We start from the raw sequence: 18,437 nt of genomic DNA on the forward strand, positions 1-18,437 counted from the left end.
CTAACATCTCTACTTGGCCCTATGTCAAAGGGACATGCATTACTACAACTGGGAACCTCTACCTATCACTATTAACCTTAACCTTAACTTAACATTTCATCACTCTAAAATCTTAACCATTCACACCACAACATCACACTTCCCAACTCGGCAGTCGAGTATGGAACAATATAATACATGGCTGAACCTTTTATTTACAGAGTGTTGTAATCAGTGAGGGGTTGAGGGGTTTGGTGGAATCCGAAGATGGGGGATTGAACTCTATAGATGGGTGAGGTGTTGGAACGAGAGGCTCTTCTCTTCCATTTCCTCAACCTGAGGGTCTGCACTAGTATGATGAGGATCGCGATCACCAACAGTGATTCGATTATATAGGACATGGAGTACCACGTCATGAATTTAGTACACCAGGTCTGAACCTCGCTGATCAGAGCTGAGCACTGGGGGTTTGCTGTAATTGAAACATTTACGGTGGGGGTTGTGGGGGAAACGTGTCTTGTTTCCACACATATACATATGACATTAAACAGTAATAAGTGGGCTTCCATCATTTTGCTGTTCTTCTTCTTTCTCTTCCTTCTTCCTCCGGTATTGACAATCCTGGCTTCGACCTCTGTCTCGTCCTTTGAAACCTTTGGGATCAAGCACAGTATCTGTCAATACACAGTTTAAGACCTTTACTTGTTAGTGCATCTGTCTTTCAAAACCCAATTGACCCTTTAAAATGACTGGCTAAGTCACACCCTGTGACTCCCCTCATTTTTTTTTTTCAAAAAGCGAATTTAAAGACCAGCATACACCTAACAATCCTTCCTTCTGCGAGCCGTCTCGCAGGCTTTGCTGATTTACCATCCGAATGTTCCCGGATGTAAATAGCATGTGGGATGGTGGCCGAAGGGCTACCTAACGTAGAATGAAAACAAACTTGGAAACAAACATCCGAATGAGTTGCGTATGGGCCGCGACGGGTACGAGTTGGATGGGATCCCCGGGTAGGGCGTGCTGTGCCATACCCGAGCTTGGCTGACCAAGGGTTGGTTCTCAGACAGGGCGGGTCCTCAGTGCCGTTTGTCCACTGCCTGAGTAACCTGGAAAGAAACGGGTACGAATGTGTTGACCATGACTTGCAGCCTCTATTTCGCCGAATAGAGGGGCACCTAAAAAAAACCAAGGGAGCCAAGATGCTCCAACTGAGGACATCACTGAAGTTCTCAGAGATATCTGCGGACAAGCTATTTGGCGTGTGGCCTTACAACTTTGGAAAAGATCTCCAATCAAACCGAAGTTCTCAAAAGTTTCGGCAGACAAACTAACGTGTATGTGAGGTGGTCACAATCTTTTCAGCTGAAAAGAAGATGTCCATCCTCCAGCTGAACCATTTACTTTACGGAAAACAAACAAACAAAAAACGAAGACAAACATACGTGCAGGTTCCATCAGAAAGGACATCGTTTCCCTCAAACGATTCCTTTTTTACATCATCTGGACACCTCACTTTGATTCTGCCTCTGTGAACAGGGTCACAAAGGGGTTGCCGTGTCGGGAGTCAGACACCGTGTCGTCCTGCTCTCCCGGATCCCACACCCTTGTGTGGATCAGGCATGAAACTTTGGAATTGTGTGACCGGGGGTCACGTTCATCATTGCGGACAAGTCTGTAGGAATTGTCCCTGTGCCATTGTGTAGTGTCGAGTGTGTTGTCGGGGTAGTCGGGGTCGGGTGGTGGTTCTGGGTTTTTAAGGTAGGTGACTTCCATGGGGTCACTGGAGTTGGGGTCGTAGTTGGTGCAGTGTGGGCTGTATGGCTATGTGCTGTCGCTGTCTTCAGAGTCAGTGTCAGTCCTGCTGTCTCTGCTGTGGCAGCTTGTGGGCGTGTCGGGGCGTGGTCTGTTGTGGTCTGTGGGCGGAGTCGTGGGCGAGTCCGTGGATGAACTGGTCTGTGAGGGGGATGGTGGAAAAGTGTCTCTGGTGGGCGGGGTGAAGTGTTCTGCTGCATCCAGCAGGACATGGTGAGCATGGTTGGCCTGTGTTCCATATGCCTTTAACTGGTTTATATGGAACCACGCGGTCTTCCCATTAGGATATTTGATCCTGTAAACGGAGGGGCTAATTTTGTCCGAAATTGAGTAGGGACCGGAATATTTTGGAGCCAAAAAACTGCTGGGGTTATAAACAGATAACATTACCTGTTGCCCAACCTGGAATTCTGTGGTGTGGACGGTCTTATTGAAACAGGCAGTACGTTGCTGTCGGCGTTTCCCTAGCTGGACTGCGGCTGCGAGCTGTGCAGACCTCACAGTCTCAACTAGATCTTTAACTGCCTTTTCATGTGTGAGGGCCGTCACTTCGGGGCTTGTCATGTCCAGTCCTAAAAGGAATTCTGTACCTTTCATAGGGCGTCCGGTCATGAGTGTATGTGGTGTGTATCCTGTAGATGTGGAGACAGTGTTCCTTATGAACATAAGTGCAAAGGGGAGCACTGAATCCCATGTGGAATTATTCTCTTGAACCATTTTCCTGAGGGTCGTTTTTAGGGACCGATTCATGCGCTCCACAATCCCCCTGGACTGTGGATGATACGCAATATGAAAGTTTTGCTTTATACCGAATATTGTCAGGACGTTCCTCATGACCCGTCCTGTAAAGTGAGATCCCTGGTCCGAATCGATACTTCGGGGTAAACCCCATCTCGTGAAGATGTGGTGGGTCAGGATCTTTGCAGCTGTCTTAGCTGTGTTTGTTCGTGAGGGAAATGCCTCTACCCATTTGGTAAAGGTGTCGATGACCACCAGAACGTATTTATAGCCATTCCTACAAGGGGGCAATGGACCTATAAAATCGATCTGGAGGTTTGTCCAAGGGCCGTTAACTGGGCGAGTATGCCGAAGTTGTGCTTTCTTAGAATACCTCTCCGGGTTATTCTGAGCACAAATCAGGCAATTCTCAATGTAGTGTGTGACATCAGTCCTGAGATTAGGCCACCAACAGAGTTGCCTGAGGTGCCTCGTTGTTGCATCAATTCCCTGATGCCCGTGTCCGTCATGGAACAAGGCAATCATCTGATTCCTGTCCTGCTGTGGGACCACATAAAGTTGGTCCTTAATGATCACACCCTCATGTGTGGTCAGTGTGTGTTTAAAGTGCTCGTACGCAGGCACAAAATTTCCCTTGAAAACCTCCCTGAGGTCTCCGTCCTGTTTCTGTGCTGCTACGAGATCTTTAACCTCTGTTTGTGAGACTTGTACTGCGCTCACAGGGGCGCTAGCTGGTGCGCTAGCTGGGGGGGTCCATAAGTGTCCTCTCCTGGAACCTGCCTTAGCCAATGCGTCGGCTTTTACATTCCCAGGGGGTGATGACCTATGGTGGCTGCGAACTTTTATTATGCCGAAGGTCCTGTCCTTCGCTTTCTCTAGGATATGCTGGAGTAAGGGGGCTGATGGAAGGGGTTTTCCGTCTGCGGATACAAAACCTCGTGTCCTCCACAGGGGCAGAAAATCTGTTAGGCTATTGCAGACATATAAGCTGTCTGAATATATGTCTGCTGGGCTGGGGAAAGAATCGGGGTGGTCCACTATATACGCTATGGCTGCTAGCTCTGCTGCCTGCGCGCCTAAGTGACCTGGTAACTTCAGAGCTATCTCTTCGAGAGCGCGCCCCTGCGCGTCCTCTACATAGATGCCGCATCCTGTGATACGCTCACCATTTAAAACTGTGGAGGAACCGTCTACATAAATCCTCAAGGGTCCACACGTGTCTGTGGGCTGGGGGCTTTGTTTTGGGTTCCCTATCTTCCTGGGGGGTGTTTTTGCTAAAAAGGGTCCTGTGTTATGCAGGGGAGCTACAATTTCACAGTCATGGGGCTGTCCGGGGTATTGGAGGTTGTCTGCTAAGTATGTGTGTGTGCGTGTCCGTTTTACAGTAATGTCCCGTCCTTGTAAAAGTAGGGTCCACCTAGCTGCCCTAATCTGGCTAACTGAACCGTCCTTCAGTCGACCGTCTAGTAGTAGCTGTGTGGGTGTATGTTCGGTTAGAATGGTGATGGGGTTTAGTCCGGTTATGTATGAAAAATACTGTACTGCCCAGAAGACAGCAAGGAGGTGCCTCTCACAGGCTGAAAATCCTTGTTCTACCGGGTCTAACAGTCGGGAGGCATAAGCCACTGGTCTTAGCTGCTCGTGCCGTTCCTGAAGCAACACGGCCGAGAGGGTCAGATCGGTGCTCGCTACCTCAATTGCGAAAGGGGAAAGTGGGTCTGGGACTAGCAGCGCGGGTGCTGCGCTAAGGGCTCGTTTTAACTCTTCCACAGCGCCTGTATGCTGCGGAAGCCATTCCCAGGGGGCTCCTTTCTTAAGGAGGTCTGAAAGTGGGGCGGCTTTTGTCGCAAATCCGTCGATGTGGTTCCGACAATAGCCAACCAGTCCTAAAAACGACCGGAGGGCTGAAACATTCTGGGGAAGGGGCAATTTGACAATCGAATCAATTCTTTTGAATTCGATCTCGCGTTTGCCGTGCGTGATGACTGATCCCAAATACATCACTTTACTTTCCAATATTTGGGCCTTTTTCGGGTTAACTTTACAGCCAATTTCAGTCAAGAGTTCCAGGAGTTCGGCCAGAAGCGAAATGTGCTCTGCCTTTGTGTCTGTCTGCAGTAGTAGGTCGTCTACATACTGTACCAGACATTCGGGTCGGGAAAATTTTTCTAATCCACTTGCCAGCTGTCGGTGGAAAATGGAGGGTGAATTGTGGAATCCTTGTGGGAGGCATGTCCACGTGTACTGCTGAGTTTTAAAAGTGAATGCGAATTTGTATTGGCACGCTTTTGCCAATGGTATGGACCAGAATCCGTTACTGATATCCAATACCGTGAAGTACTTGGCGTTGAGACCCTGCTTGAGCATGGTCTCGGGACTAGTAGCTACCGTTGGGGCTACTGCGGGGGTTACTTTGTTGAGTTCCCGATAATCGATGGTCAGACGCCATGATCCATCGGGCTTCCTCACTGGCCAAATAGGGGCATTGTTGGTGGAGGCTACCGTTCTCAGTACACCTTGGTCCAACAAGCTACCTATAACCTTTTCTATTTCCACCTCTGCCTCGAGGGGAAATCTATATTGCTTTTGCGGTCGGGGGTCCTGTCCGGTAACATGAGCTTGTCCAGTCATTCTGCCACAGTCATGACGGTGACTTGCAAATGCTGTCCTGTGTTTGTTTAGTAGGGCCTTAATTTGTCGGTCGGTGTGGAGTGTAGTCAGGTCGAATGAGTACTCTCCCACTGCGCTAATCCGATTAGCGTAGTCTCCTACTGTGAGGGTGGCTGGGGCTCTGTCTGATCTAGCCATTCGCCAGACACACTGGTTCACTGGGTCGAACGACAAGCTGTGTGTGTTCATAAAATCTATCCCCAGGATGTGTTCTGCTGTCCTGGGAAGATTTACTAAAACTACGGGGTGCCTTGTGCTAATGTTCCCTAGCTGAATTGCTATGGGTGCTGTAATGTGCCCCTGCTGCGAGTGTCCGGTGAACCCGCTAAGTGTGATGGTGGAGGTGGTCGGCCACGTGTCTGAGTGTGCCGTGGTTGTGGAGTTAATGGTGGTGCGGGATCCTCCTGTGTCCCACAGTAACTCTATGGGCTTCCCTTTGACTTTCGCCGTGACTACGGGCCTCCCTGATGAGTCCCATAGTGTGTCACAGACCCAAGTGGGGGAGCCCGAACACCGTCAGTTCGTCTCGTCCACATTGGTGGGTCCTGACTGTACTGCTACATTGTGGATGGGTTTTGCTTTGTTGCGGTTCAGAGTGCCTGTCTGCTGGCCTCTCTGAGATCGCTGGGGTGCATTACACTCTTTTGCCCAATGCCCTAACTGTCCACAGTTATAGCATTCCTGTCCTTTCTGTTGTGGGCTGCTCTTGCCTTCATTTACCCATGCGGGCTTCTGGTGCTCTCTGACTGCTTGGATATCTGCAGCAGCCTGAGCCTCTTCTGGGGATCTAACTTTTCCTTTTCCCTGAAGCGATTGCTCCCAAGCGCGGGACAATCTTTTCAGGACCCATTTTTCGTTATGGGCCTCTTCTGAGGGGTCATAGCTATTGCAAGCGCTCTGTCCTGCTTCTGTTGCGTGTGAGATAATTGTGCGCGTCCACTTAACCATGTTTTCGCGGGTTAAATGCGCTCTATCTAACTGTCCGAAAACTGCGCTGAAATGAATCCACAGCCTTCCTGCGAATGCTGTGGGGTGTTCGGATCTTTTCTGCCTGCACTTATTCAATCCTTCTACGGGGTCACCTCTATTGTACCCGATGGCATCTAAAATGGCGGTGTGCATCTCCTCTAGGCTGCCTCCTGCCACGTTCTGTGGGTCGGGGAGGGCTGCTACTACACTCTGGTCTAAACTCAGCACGGTGAGCTTAACCTGCTCTCTCTCATCCAGGCCGTACATGGTAGCCTGCTGTTTTACTTTAGCGAAAAACTGGTGGGGGTCTGCGGTGGGGAGGAACGGAGTGATCTTTTCACAAGCGTCCCTTAGCTGGGTTACTGTTAAAGGGGTGGTGTAAGTTATGTCTGGGGCGCCTTCTGATTCGGCTTTTTTCTGCGTGGTTACGGGATTCATGGGTGCGGTTATGGTCTGAGCTGTGGGGGGTTGGGGTGCCTGTCGTTTCTGCTGAGCTGCGGGCGCACATGTTCCCTGAACATAACGCTGCGCTGTCTCACTTAATTCCTGCCAATCTGGGGCGTTTTCTCCATCTAACTGTGCTCCAAAGGTGCTTTGGAAGCCATTCTGCACCGAAAGCAGAGATTGCAGTTCCGCAATCTGTTTCCTGCATTTCGCGTGGTCAACTGTGCTTTGTCTTTGTTCGGTCGTTGCAGCATGGAGTGCTCTCAAAGCTGCTTTGAGATCAGAACATTGCCTCTGCAATGCCTCCACCTGCTTTTCCGATTCCTGTCTTATCAGAACGGCACGTTGCACGTCCTGATAGGCTTTCTCATACTGGGTCTGGGAACTGTTCAGATGAGCTAGACAAGACTGGTGAGCCCTCTTGGCATCATCCACCTCTCTATCCTTCTCTGCCAACTTCCCTTTTAATTCCAGGTTTCCTTTCTCGATGTCCCTGACATCGACCTTACTCATCCTATTCCTCTCTTCTAAATCTGTCCGGAGCGTCCTGATGACCTCCTCTGCGCCTCGCAACTGTGCCAAACAGGACACAATCGCCATCGGCTTGCGTGCTTTACCTAGATTCTTTTTGTGTATTTGAGAGAGGTTCTCCCACCAAGTATGACCTATACTTCCGGGACCTGTCTCCTCATTTGCACAAAACTCTTTCCAAAGGGGCCATCCCTTTCCCTGCAAATATTTGCGGAGTTCCAGCTCCCACGTGGGACACTGGCCTACTCTGCTACTGCTGCTGGTCGCTGCGACCACAAACTTTGCTGGATCCATCAGACGTTCCATTGCCTGCATGGCCATTTTCTCTGACTCTCTTTGTATAATTTGGAACAGGGGGTTGCTGGGGTGGTGTTTCGAGAAAAGGGTACGGCTTACGCTATTTTCCGATCACAAAACTACCGAAAGTTTGTCGCAACAAAAAGCTTTCAGTTTTACCTTACAGCCCTGTTAGTACGCATGCACTAAACACACTTCCGAATTACGCTTATTATTTTGAACACCTTGAATACTTGTGATCTCTTTCTTTCTCTGCAATTTGGAGTTCTAATTCAAATTTCAGGGTCCTGGACACTGTGGTGTTTCCACTTACAACAGGGTCCCGGCGGAGTCGCCACTAAATGTTGCACGTTTTACTGTGGTTGTAAAACGCGTTTATTGGAGTGTATTAACACGCCTCCGAGTTCGACGTGTGCTTAACACTACTAGGCTCTGTTCTATGTAATTATTTAGCTCTGGAGTCGCCAGTTGCCGTATAGGCAACGTCACAAGTATTCCAAGGTCAAGTTCAAAGTAATAAAGACGATACACCGATTAGTAAAGTTCAAACGATCAATATTTATTATACAGTTATAATAAATACTCATGCACACACTAAGAGACTAAGCTATAACTAAACTTTAAGTGAACAGAATACTTATCTAACAGGAACAGGCAAGGTCAGAGAACGAGGCCTTCGTCCTGGTTTGGTACTGCAGCCTTCAGCAAGCGTTCTGGTACTTGGGAGTCTAGTGGGCTTGGATCGCGTAGCGAGCGTTGAACTTACGGTTTCGGCGGCTGGTGCTCAACGGCTGGAGTCAGGATGCAAGATGTCAGTCAGAGCCGGAGCACGAGTTTAACAGACCGGGCTCTGTGGGGAATTTGCTTTTATACCCCTCTCTAATGTCCTTGCCCCCTTCTAGGTGGGCTCTACCTTTCGGTACCGATTGGAACGTTTCCAAACGGCTACCTTCGAAATCCTCCAATGCGGGGCTTCCCTCGATGTTGGGGGGTGGTTTCGATATTCGTTACTCTGGTGCCATCCTGTCTGCTCCACCAATTAAGTGCTACATTGAGATGGAAATGTTGCCATTGTGTGTGCCTGGATCTGGGCTGCCTCATCAGAATGTTAAGCGCTTTGCCATTAACACCTTTGGCTTGGAGATCTGCACCTGGCCAGAAAACTGGTTTGCTGCTTGCAAAATGCTAATTAGTTGAGAGCAGGCTGTCTGTTCTCACTAAACAGGCTTTCCCTGCTGTCTTCCATTTTAGTTTGGCTCAGTGTCCATTTTGCGTGGCCAGCATGGCTACAACAGGTAGGAAAATATGATGTGAGAGGACATAAGGAGGTTGCCGATGGATATAGATAGGTTGACTGAACAGAAATCTGGCAGGTGGGAAAATGAAGTTGTTCACTTTGGCGGGAAGAATAAAAAGGCAAAGTATTACTGCAACGGAAAATGATGCAGAGGAATCTGAACAGTGCATGAGTCACTAAATGTTAGTCTGCGGATACAGCAAGTAATTAAGAAGGCTAACGGAATGCTATCCTCTATTATGAGAGGAATTGAACATAAAAGTAAGGATATTGTGCTTCAGTTATGCAGGGCATCAGTGAGACTACATCTCAAATGTGCAGTTTTAGTCTCCTTATTAAAGGAAGGATGTAAATGTGTTGGAGGCAGTTCAGATGAGGTTTACTAGATTGATACCTGGAATGAGCGGGTTGCCTTATGTGGAAAGTTTGGACAGATTGGACTTGTTTCTACTGGAATTTAGAAGACTGAGGGGTGAGTTGTTTGAAGTACTTGAAATTGTACGGTTTTGACAAGATGGGAAGGATGTTTCCTCTTGTGGGTGAGTTCAGAGTTAGGGGACACCGTTTTAAAATTTGCGATGCCCTTTTAGGGCAGAGATGAGGAGAAAAGCACAGAAGCACAGTGGTTAGCACAGTTGCTTCACAGCTCCAGGGTCCCAGGTTCAATTCCTTGCTTGGGTCACTGTCTGTGTGGCGTCTGCACGTTCTCCCTGTGATGGCATGGGTTTCCTCCGGGTGCTCCGGTTTCCTCCCACAGTCCACAGTCCAAAGACGTGCAGGTTAAGTGGATTGGCCATGATAAATTACCCTTGGTGTCCAAAAAGGGGTTACTGGGTTCCGGGAGTGGGGTGGATGCGTGGGCTTATGTGGGATGCTCTTTCCAAGAGCCGGTGCAGACTCGATGGGCCGAATAGCCTCCTTCTGCACTATAAATTCTTTGATTCTATGAATATTTTTCTCAAAGGGTTGAGTGGTTTTCAAACTCTGTCTCAGAAGGGAGTGTGTGTGTGTGGGGGGTTTCATTGAATACTCTGAAGGTAAAGGTAAGGTAAAGTCGCCATCGTCCCAAATGACCGTCGGCTGCTTCCCCCTTTGAGGGGGAGAGCTGACTGGTGGTGATTTAACCCGAGGGTCACAACACCTCAGGGCAAGGTTGGGAAGGCAGGGCCTTCATGAATAACCTCTAGGTGCTTGTCGATAGATTCTTGTTAGGCAAAGAAATCGCAGAGAATTGGTGGATAGATAGGAATGTGGAACTTGAATCACAAACCAATCAACCATAATCTTATTGAATGTCAGAGCAAGTCCAATGGGCCAAATGGCCTCCTCCTCCTATTTTGTATTTTCAGATCAACGTTCCCAGTGCTCTGTGAAATAGTCAAGGGAAGCAGCAGTGTAAGTTGTCAAAACCTTTTCTCGGTTTTACCACACACTGTACAGATGCGGCCCGTGTTTTCTTGACTGAAGGTGTCGGGTGAGCTAGCTTTCTGTTGTGCTGGCTGCATCCAGTACAGCACCATGACATGCTTCATCGATAATTGAAACTGGGGGACGGCAAGTGTTCAAAGGAATCACTCACACTTTAAAAACATACATTGCCGTTATCAAAAACAAAAGTAATGAGGAAAGGAAAGATAAAATCTGCTTTCAGTGTCGAGGTTGGGAGCCGTAACTGAAGTGAGAAAATTGTGCTTTCGATGCAGAATTTGCTGTGCTCCTTGCATAAGTGATCTTTTTTATTTCCTTACAATTATAATAATTGCAATTCTGACAATTGTTTTAAAAGGTTGGAGGAGTGTGAATGATTGGCCATTGAGCTAGCTTTTCAGTGCAATGTGGCACTGACGAGCAGAAGCTTAGTTATCAGGCGACCACCAAGAGTTGAACTCGCACGTTGGTTGCGCACATTGAGGTTTTTGTCATTCTGTTGGCACTGTGCTGAAAGTGAAGAAGGAAATGTAAATGTTGGGTAGAGTTTCACTTTTGCTGCCGAATTTTCCATTGCGAAGAATCCTTGAAGTGTCCACCTAAAATTCTCCTTGACATCAGTGTGGAAATTTTCATTTCCTCAATCCTCCTCCAGCATCCTGCACAAATCCACAAGTTAACCGGATTTCTTTTGTTAGCAGCTGAATTTTGAATAGTGATTTTTGCGATGCATCTTTTGTTTAGTGAGAGTTTTGAGTTAGTCGTATTAAAATCTACGACCCGATGAGATATCATTCTAGGTTTTTGTTTCGGGTGGACAGGTTTGCACTCAGTTGCAAACGGCACATTATGCAGGCTACGTCGCAGGTTGACTGCTCTCCCCTACACCTTCTCCCCTGGGAATGGGTGTCAACTTGTGTAGCATTTATTTTGGGATGAAAGGGGATGGCTGGTTGAAGATAAAGAAGGCACTCTAACCACTTTCCTCTGGACTCCACTGTCACTTTGATAAATGCTTCTACTGCTTACCTCACAAACACCACATAGTATCATAGAATGATTACAGCACCAAGGGAAGCCCCTAATGTCCAAGCTAGCTCTCCGGATAAGCAACTTAACTAATCCCACTCCCACCCTTTTCTTAAGAGTCCTGCAATTCCTTTTCTGTTATGATAATTGTTTAATTCCCTTCAAAAGACCTCAATTGAGGAGGCGGTGGCATAGTGGTGTTGTCGCTGGACTAGTCATCCAGAAACTCAGGATAATGATCTGGGGACCTGGGTTCGAATTCCACCACGGCAGGTGATGGAATTTAAACTCAATAAAATTCTGGAATTAAAAGTCTAATGATGACCATGAAACCATTGTTGATTGTCGTTAAAAAAAACATCTGGTTCATTAATGTCCTTTAGGGCAGGCATTTTCAAAGACGGGGGCGCGTGCCGCAGGTGGGTCGGGAGGGTGGCGGAGCCGTCCTCGCGGCGCTCCTGATTAGAACATACAGTGCAGAAGGATGCCATTCAGCCCATTGAGTCTGCACCGACCCTTTCAAAATTTATGCAGGTTTTCCCTAATTAATCCACATTTGTCCAGGTGATTTGCGTTTTTCAGAATCACGGTTCCAGAAGCAACAGGGTAGCACAAGTGGATAGCACTGTGGCTTCACAGCGCCAGGGTCCCAAGTTCAATTCCTGGCTTGGGTCACTGTCTGTGCGGAGTCTGCACGTTCTCCCCGTATCTGCGTGGGTTTCCTCCGGGTGCTCCGGTTTCCTCCCATAGTCCAAAGACGTGCAGGTCAGGTGGATTGGCCATGCTAAATTGCCCCTTTAGTGTCCAAAAAGGTTAGGAGGGGTTGTTGGGTTACGGGGATAGGGTGGAAGTGAGGGCTTAATGTGGGTCGGTGCAGACTCAATAGGCTGAATTACCTCCTTCTGCACTGTATGTTCTATGTTCTATTTTACCATTATGTTTAAACTGACTGACCTGTAGTAGTTGTTTTTTAAGCAAGGATGTAACATTTGCAATTTTCTATCCTCTGGTATCTCTGCTGTCTCTGAGAAAGACTCAAAGATAACACCTTTTTTTCTTGTGTTTTCTGACAGGGCCATGAGATGACCAGCATTGGATTGCTGCTGGGAATTTCGGCTGCAAAACTGGGCACGATGGATATATCGGTCACGCGCTTGCTGAGCATTCATATCCCTGCACTGTTACCTCCTACCTCAACTGAGCTGGACGTGCCCCACAACTTGCAGGTTGCAGCTGTTATGGGCATAGGACTTGTATACCAAGGAACTGCCCATCGGCACATTGCCGAAGTACTTCTGACTGAAATAGGTGAGGCATTTTCAGCTCTGAACCTACACACTAAAGAGAAATAAGCTTTTGTCAGTTATGCCCATGGCAGGAGCTTGAGCTCATATCCCAACGTGGCACTTCGGGGGTATGCAAGAGGTCACTCATTGTGCGAGGTGATATCCCCTGAATTAAATTTTAAGCTGAAGTCTCTCTAGGTTAAAGACTTGAGGCGACTTGGGGCTTTTCACAGTAACTTCATTTGAAGCCTACTTCTGACAATAAGCGATTTTCATTTTCATATTCAGCAAAGGGGATGAATCTTTTTTTAAATAAATTTTAGAGTACCCAATTATATTTTCCAATTAAGGGGCAATTTAGCGTGGCCAGTCCACCTACCCTGCATATCTTTGGGTTGAGGGGGTGAGACCGATGCAGGCACGGGGAGAATGTGCAAACTCCACACAGACAGTGACCCAGAGCCAAGATCGAGCCCGGGTCCTCAGCGCAGTAGGCAGCAGTGCTAACCACTGCGCCACCATGCCGCCCCCAAAGGGGATGAATCTAGGGCTATGAATTCCACCCAAAATTATGACTTCCGTTCCCCAGTTTCCAGCAGCTGTAAGGAACCTTGCAGTCAGTTATTCTCATCTAGCGTGCCAGAATAGTTCTGAATGAAGAAACATGTTGACCTGAGGAGAGCACTTGGCTCGAGTGATGAGGAAATGGAAATTCTTGATGATTATTTTCAGTCAATCTAATGAATATGTTACATGGTTCTTCATAATGGGGTGTCCTTAATTATATACAGTTAAGAATATGCAGTTTTGGGCGTCATGGTGGCGCAGTGGTTAGCACTGCTGCCTCACACTGCGAAGGACCCAGGTTCGATCCTGGCCCCGGGTCCCTGTCTGAGTGGAGTTTGCACATTCTCCCCATGTTGCATGGGTCTCACCCCCACAACCCAAAGATGTGCAGGCTAGGTGGATTGGCCACGCTAAATTGCCCCTTAATTGGTTACAAAAAGAATTGGATACTCTAAATTTATTTTAAAGAAGGAATATGCAGTTTTGGCCTTCCTATTCTAGAAAGGATGTCAGAGCGATGGGAAGTCACCAACTGCACAAACTAGCGTGTCTCCAAAGACCGAGGGCGATTCAGGTTATGCAGAAAGTCTCTCATGGTTCGAACACTTTTCGCGAGAACTGAGAAAGTTGAGGAGCAACGTGGTCGGGTGGTTAGAGATTAAGATCGAGAATTAGCTAAGGAATCCATTTTATGTGGAAGAATCACTTGTATTACTTTCATTAATTTATAGTTGAAATCTTAGAATTGAGATCTCCAACCTGGAAATGTGACTGGTGGGCAACACCTGTAGAATGTCAACAACTCTGTGGGGCTGTCACTGCCATGGTTTAAAACAGCCTTGGATAATTATAATTTTCTCGCGGTTATGTTTATATGTTCTTTTCTATACAAGTTAGTCGAATGTTTTGAGGCGTTAACAGAGAAGATTAATGAGGGGGGGGGATATGGTGGATGTTGTCTATGCGGGTTTTAAGAACACGTTTGGCATAGGACCAGTGAAAGGCTGGAGTTGGGGGGGGGGGGTGTGCAAGCGGTGGGGCACAGCGTCACAGACTGAAGGAAGTACACAAGCACGTCACCCGGGTTTGGGGGCAGTGAGGAAGTTGGCCGTGCACTCGGAAAAGCATTTCAAGATTGAGCGCTCTCTTGCAACTGAGGCCGTTCAGTATCCGCTCCATTGACATGCTTGGAGTCTGGCTTCTGAAGCAATTATGCCGACCAAAACAACACAAATTCCTGAAGTTGCCACTGATTGCTCCTGAATTTTTAACTCCTTGGGCGCAGACTGCAAAGTAATCTGAGTTTAATATTGCTGCAGAGTAACTGGGCAGCTGACCATGTTAGAGGGTCCCCTCGCGAGAAGTGGTTTTGGAACAGTCACTGAGGGAGGTGCTTTGGATGCCTTGCATTGTAGTTATTCAGGCTTTGACCAGCTGTGCTTGTGGTTCAAGCTAACTGTGCAGCCTTGGCGTGCAGGTTAGGATGATGCCTGAGCTGAGAGCACATGATGCTGTCGATTGGCTGAAGCTGTTGTAGAGTTGGGTGGGGTTTTGGTCAGGCATCAATCGAACTAAACACTGGCCATTCAGGTGGTGGCCAGGACTATCCGGCTGTGTGTACGGGCTTTGAGACGCAACCAGAGCTGGAGTCTTTAAACAAACAACTTAACCTCAGGAAACATATGCTGACCCTTGTGTGTCTCTCTCTTTCTCTTTGACACTGCAATGAGGATACCATCGGGAAGGTGGAGTCTGGTGATCTCGCTGTCTGTCTCATGGCTTAAAAGCAGAATAAAAGAAGAGGAGAATGTGATGGAGGTGCCTGGCTTTGCAAAGTCAGGAGCACACACCTCAAGGTCAAGGGGCGGTAGGGCCTTGTCTGCATGTAGAGAAAGCTCCACAGAAAACTGTTGTTCGCATGTGTCTAGCTAGACCCAGGGCTTGTGGACGGTGCTGGTCGTACCTGCAGATGAGAAAGAATCAGTGCAGCTAAAGACGTCAATTGTCAAGGAAATTGGTTACTCGCATATGCCGCCTTCTGCAGGATATGGTCCAAGGCTGACACCTTGGGGAGAAAGGGCAGCTGGAGCGAGCACGAGATGGCCTGCAGCCCTCTCTCATTGACATTGATGGATGCCAGCTCGTGCCTCAGCGATGGAGTGCAGATCCTGCAGCAGTGCTAGACCTGTGTGCTGATCCATGGTCGCCATGGCAGCTGCCAACCTGCCAGTTTTGATCATGGTGCATTGGCATGCCCCCGCGATGACCTCTGATTGAAGGCATGCAGACTCCTCCATCGCACCTTGCAATCTGAGGAATGCAGCAGACGTCCCTTCCCCATGTTCCCAAGCCAGCCTTTGAAGCTCCAGCAACTGAGATGGAGCCGAGTGCAGGGGCTACTCATCTGACTCAGAATGAGTAGATTCCTGACCTCCAGCTGTCCTCCTAATGTCAGCACCCTACGATGTCCCTGCCTCACACTGATCAGACTGTGCTCACCAAACTGTGACCCCAAGGCTACTCTTGAACTAGGTCCCACCGAGGTGTTAGTCTCTGTGCTGGTGAAGGGTGTGGGTGAACGCTGATGGTTCTGCTACTTCAGGGTCTGTCAATTTCTCTTCTGTGCTGCTGTTGGGTCTGGAGTCGGCTTGTGAAAGAAGGAAGAGGCCATCAGGGCATTAGCAGAAGTGTGAGAAATAGGAGACATCACTCACAGTGTGGATGTCTGATGGATGTTGCAGTGCAGGATCCTCACTTAGTTCAACGCCACTACCATCAGCAAAGGAGTGGTCCACAGCCTCACTGACCAGCTCGATGGCTGTTGCCTCAAGATCCGTGGTAATCTTGAGTTCTGGCTAACCCTCCACCTGTCTGGGATGTCTCCCTCTTGTTGTGAACCAGCTTGTCCTGGCAGAGTCCTGGCAATCTGCTGACTGCTGACACCCTTGGCTGCCTCTGCCTCAGAACGTGCATGGTGCTCACCAGATTGTGACCTTGAGACTACTCTAGAACTAGGTCATCCATGGGGCAGCACGGTGGCTAGCACTGTGGCTTCACAGCACCAGGGTCCCAGGTTCGATTCCCCGCTGGGTCACTGTCTGCACCTTCTCCTCGTGTCTGCGTGGGTTTCCTCCGGGTGCTCTGGTTTCCTCCCATAGTCCAAAGATGTGCAGGTTAGGTGGATTGGCCATGATAAATTGCCCTTAGTGTCCAAAAATGTCAGATGGGGTTATTGGGTAACGGGGATAGGGAGGAAGTGAGGGCTTCTGTGGGTCGGTGCAGACTCGATGGGCCGAATGGCCTCCTTCTGCACTAATGGTTCTGCACTATGGTTCCCTAATCCTGCCATTTCAATCCGTTATTTTCGCAGGTTGATACAGGTTGAGAAAATGAAAATCGATTATTGTCACAAGTAGGCTTCAATGAAGTTACTGTGAAAAGAGGTGGTAGATTTAAAACTGAGATGAGGAGAAACTACTTCTCGCAGAGGGCGGTGAATTTGTGGAGTCTGAATCATTAAATGGTTTCAAGAAGGAGATTTGAAAACCAGGTTAAAGGGATATGGGGAGCAGGCAGGGAGGTGGATTTGAGACGAGGAACAGGTCAGCCATAATCTGATTGAATGGTGGAGCAGGCTCGAAGGGCTGCCTACTTCTAATCCCTGTGTTCCCATCAAGGAGCTGCATGTTATTTAAATAGAGAAAGTGCAGAGGGACTTTGAGAGTCCTTGTGCATAGATCACAAAAAGCAGGTAACAGAGAAAGCAAATGGAATGTTGGCCTTTTATTTCAAAGGGAATGGGTATAAAAATAGGGAATTTGGAATATTCTGCATTGCTATAGCAGCCCATATCTGTTATTGACAGAGTACTCTCCAACACCCTCCCCAGTCATCTGGACAAGCCTGTGGTGCCAGCTGGACTGATTGCCAGGAGTCTTGCCTCTAAGTCAGAACATGTGTTTGAGGTGAGGTCTTCCAGATGAGAGATGAAATAAACCAAGGCGTTCTGATAGATGTGGAAGACTTTCGATTTTCACATTGCAGAGTCTGCAAAGCTCTTGCCATTGATGGGGTTTGATTCACTGTAATTGTCACGTCAGGCACTATTTCTGAGTGCAGCTGAGGGGGGATCGGCAATTAAATTGCACCATATTCACAGCACAAAAAGGTTTAAGAGGGAAAGAATTTGTAATTGTAATCATATGTAAAAAAAATCCTTTGAGAATCGGAAAGCACTTGGCATTTAAATTAATTGGTTTTGAATTACAGTCATTGACAGCAAATAAGACAGCACCGTACGATTCCGCAGAGCAAGTGAAATAACCCATCCCGTTTGTCTGTTTTTGATGGAGTTGACTGAGGGAGGATTGCTGGCTAGATCACCAGGGCAACTCCCTGCACTGCATCCAACATGATCAAGTGGGCTGAACCTTATTTTTACCTTCCCCCAATCCGAAAATCAAAATAGCACTCTGACGATACGGCACTGACTGATTATTTGCTGAAGCCCTGGAGTGAAGCTTGAATCCACAAACTTCAGTCTGCCAGGCAGCGATGCCACCAACTGAGCCCAGGTGACATTCAGAAACCTTTAAGCTGGCACATGATAAAAAATGATCAGGAATCATTTAGAAATCCTCTGAGACGGCACACTGGTTAGCTCTGCTTCTTCACGGCGCCAGGGATCCAGGTTTAATGCGGCCTTGAGTGACTGTGTGGAGTTTGCACTTTCTCCCTGTGTCTGTGTGGGTCTCCTCCGGGTGCTCCAGTTTCCTCCCACAGTCCAAAGATGTGCAGGTTAGGTGGATTGGCCGTGATAAATTGCCCTGAGTGTCCAAAATTGCCCGTAGTGTTGGGTGGGGTTACTGGGTTATGGGGATAAGGTGGAGGTGTTGACCTTGGGTGGGGTGCTCTTTCCAAGAGCCGGTGCAGACTCGATGGGCCGAATGGCCTCCTTCTGCACTGTAATTTCTATGATGATAATTAGCTGGCTAGGCCATGACCAATGAGCACTCTTGGGTTATGGGGATAGGGCAGGGAAGTGGGCCCAGGTAGGGTGCTCTGTCGGAGGGTTGGTGCAGATGCGATGGGCTGAATGGCCTCCTTCTGCACTGTAATTTCTATGATGATAATTAGCTGGCTAGGCCATGACCAATGAGCACTCTTGGGTTATGGGGATAGGGCAGGGAAGTGGGCCCAGGTAGGGTGCTCTGTCGGAGGGTTGGTGCAGATGCGATGGGCTGAATGGCCTCCTTCTGCACTGTAGGGATTCTCTGATAGATATTATCTGGTGATTTTGGTGTACAAATGCTGTTCTTGTTCGAGGCAGAAGCTGCAGATTTTCCCCTGCCAGATATGATTTGTCTTGCAAGTATCTTATTGAGGGA

At 48.2% G+C, this 18,437-nt stretch overlaps 1 protein-coding gene across 1 annotated transcript in view; it reads left to right on the plus strand.

Moving 5' to 3' along the window:
• anapc1 (anaphase promoting complex subunit 1) overlaps positions 1–18,437 on the plus strand; it is a 309,365-nt gene that overhangs the window by 113,890 nt on the left and 177,038 nt on the right. Inside the window, exon 29 of the mRNA XM_038799110.1 lies at positions 12,271–12,505. Coding sequence (XP_038655038.1) covers positions 12,271–12,505 — 235 coding nt within the window. The remainder of the gene's footprint in view (positions 1–12,270; positions 12,506–18,437) is intronic.

This window comes from Scyliorhinus canicula, chromosome 6 (genome assembly GCF_902713615.1).
Source record: "Scyliorhinus canicula chromosome 6, sScyCan1.1, whole genome shotgun sequence".
NCBI classification, from domain to species: Eukaryota; Metazoa; Chordata; class Chondrichthyes; order Carcharhiniformes; family Scyliorhinidae; genus Scyliorhinus; species Scyliorhinus canicula.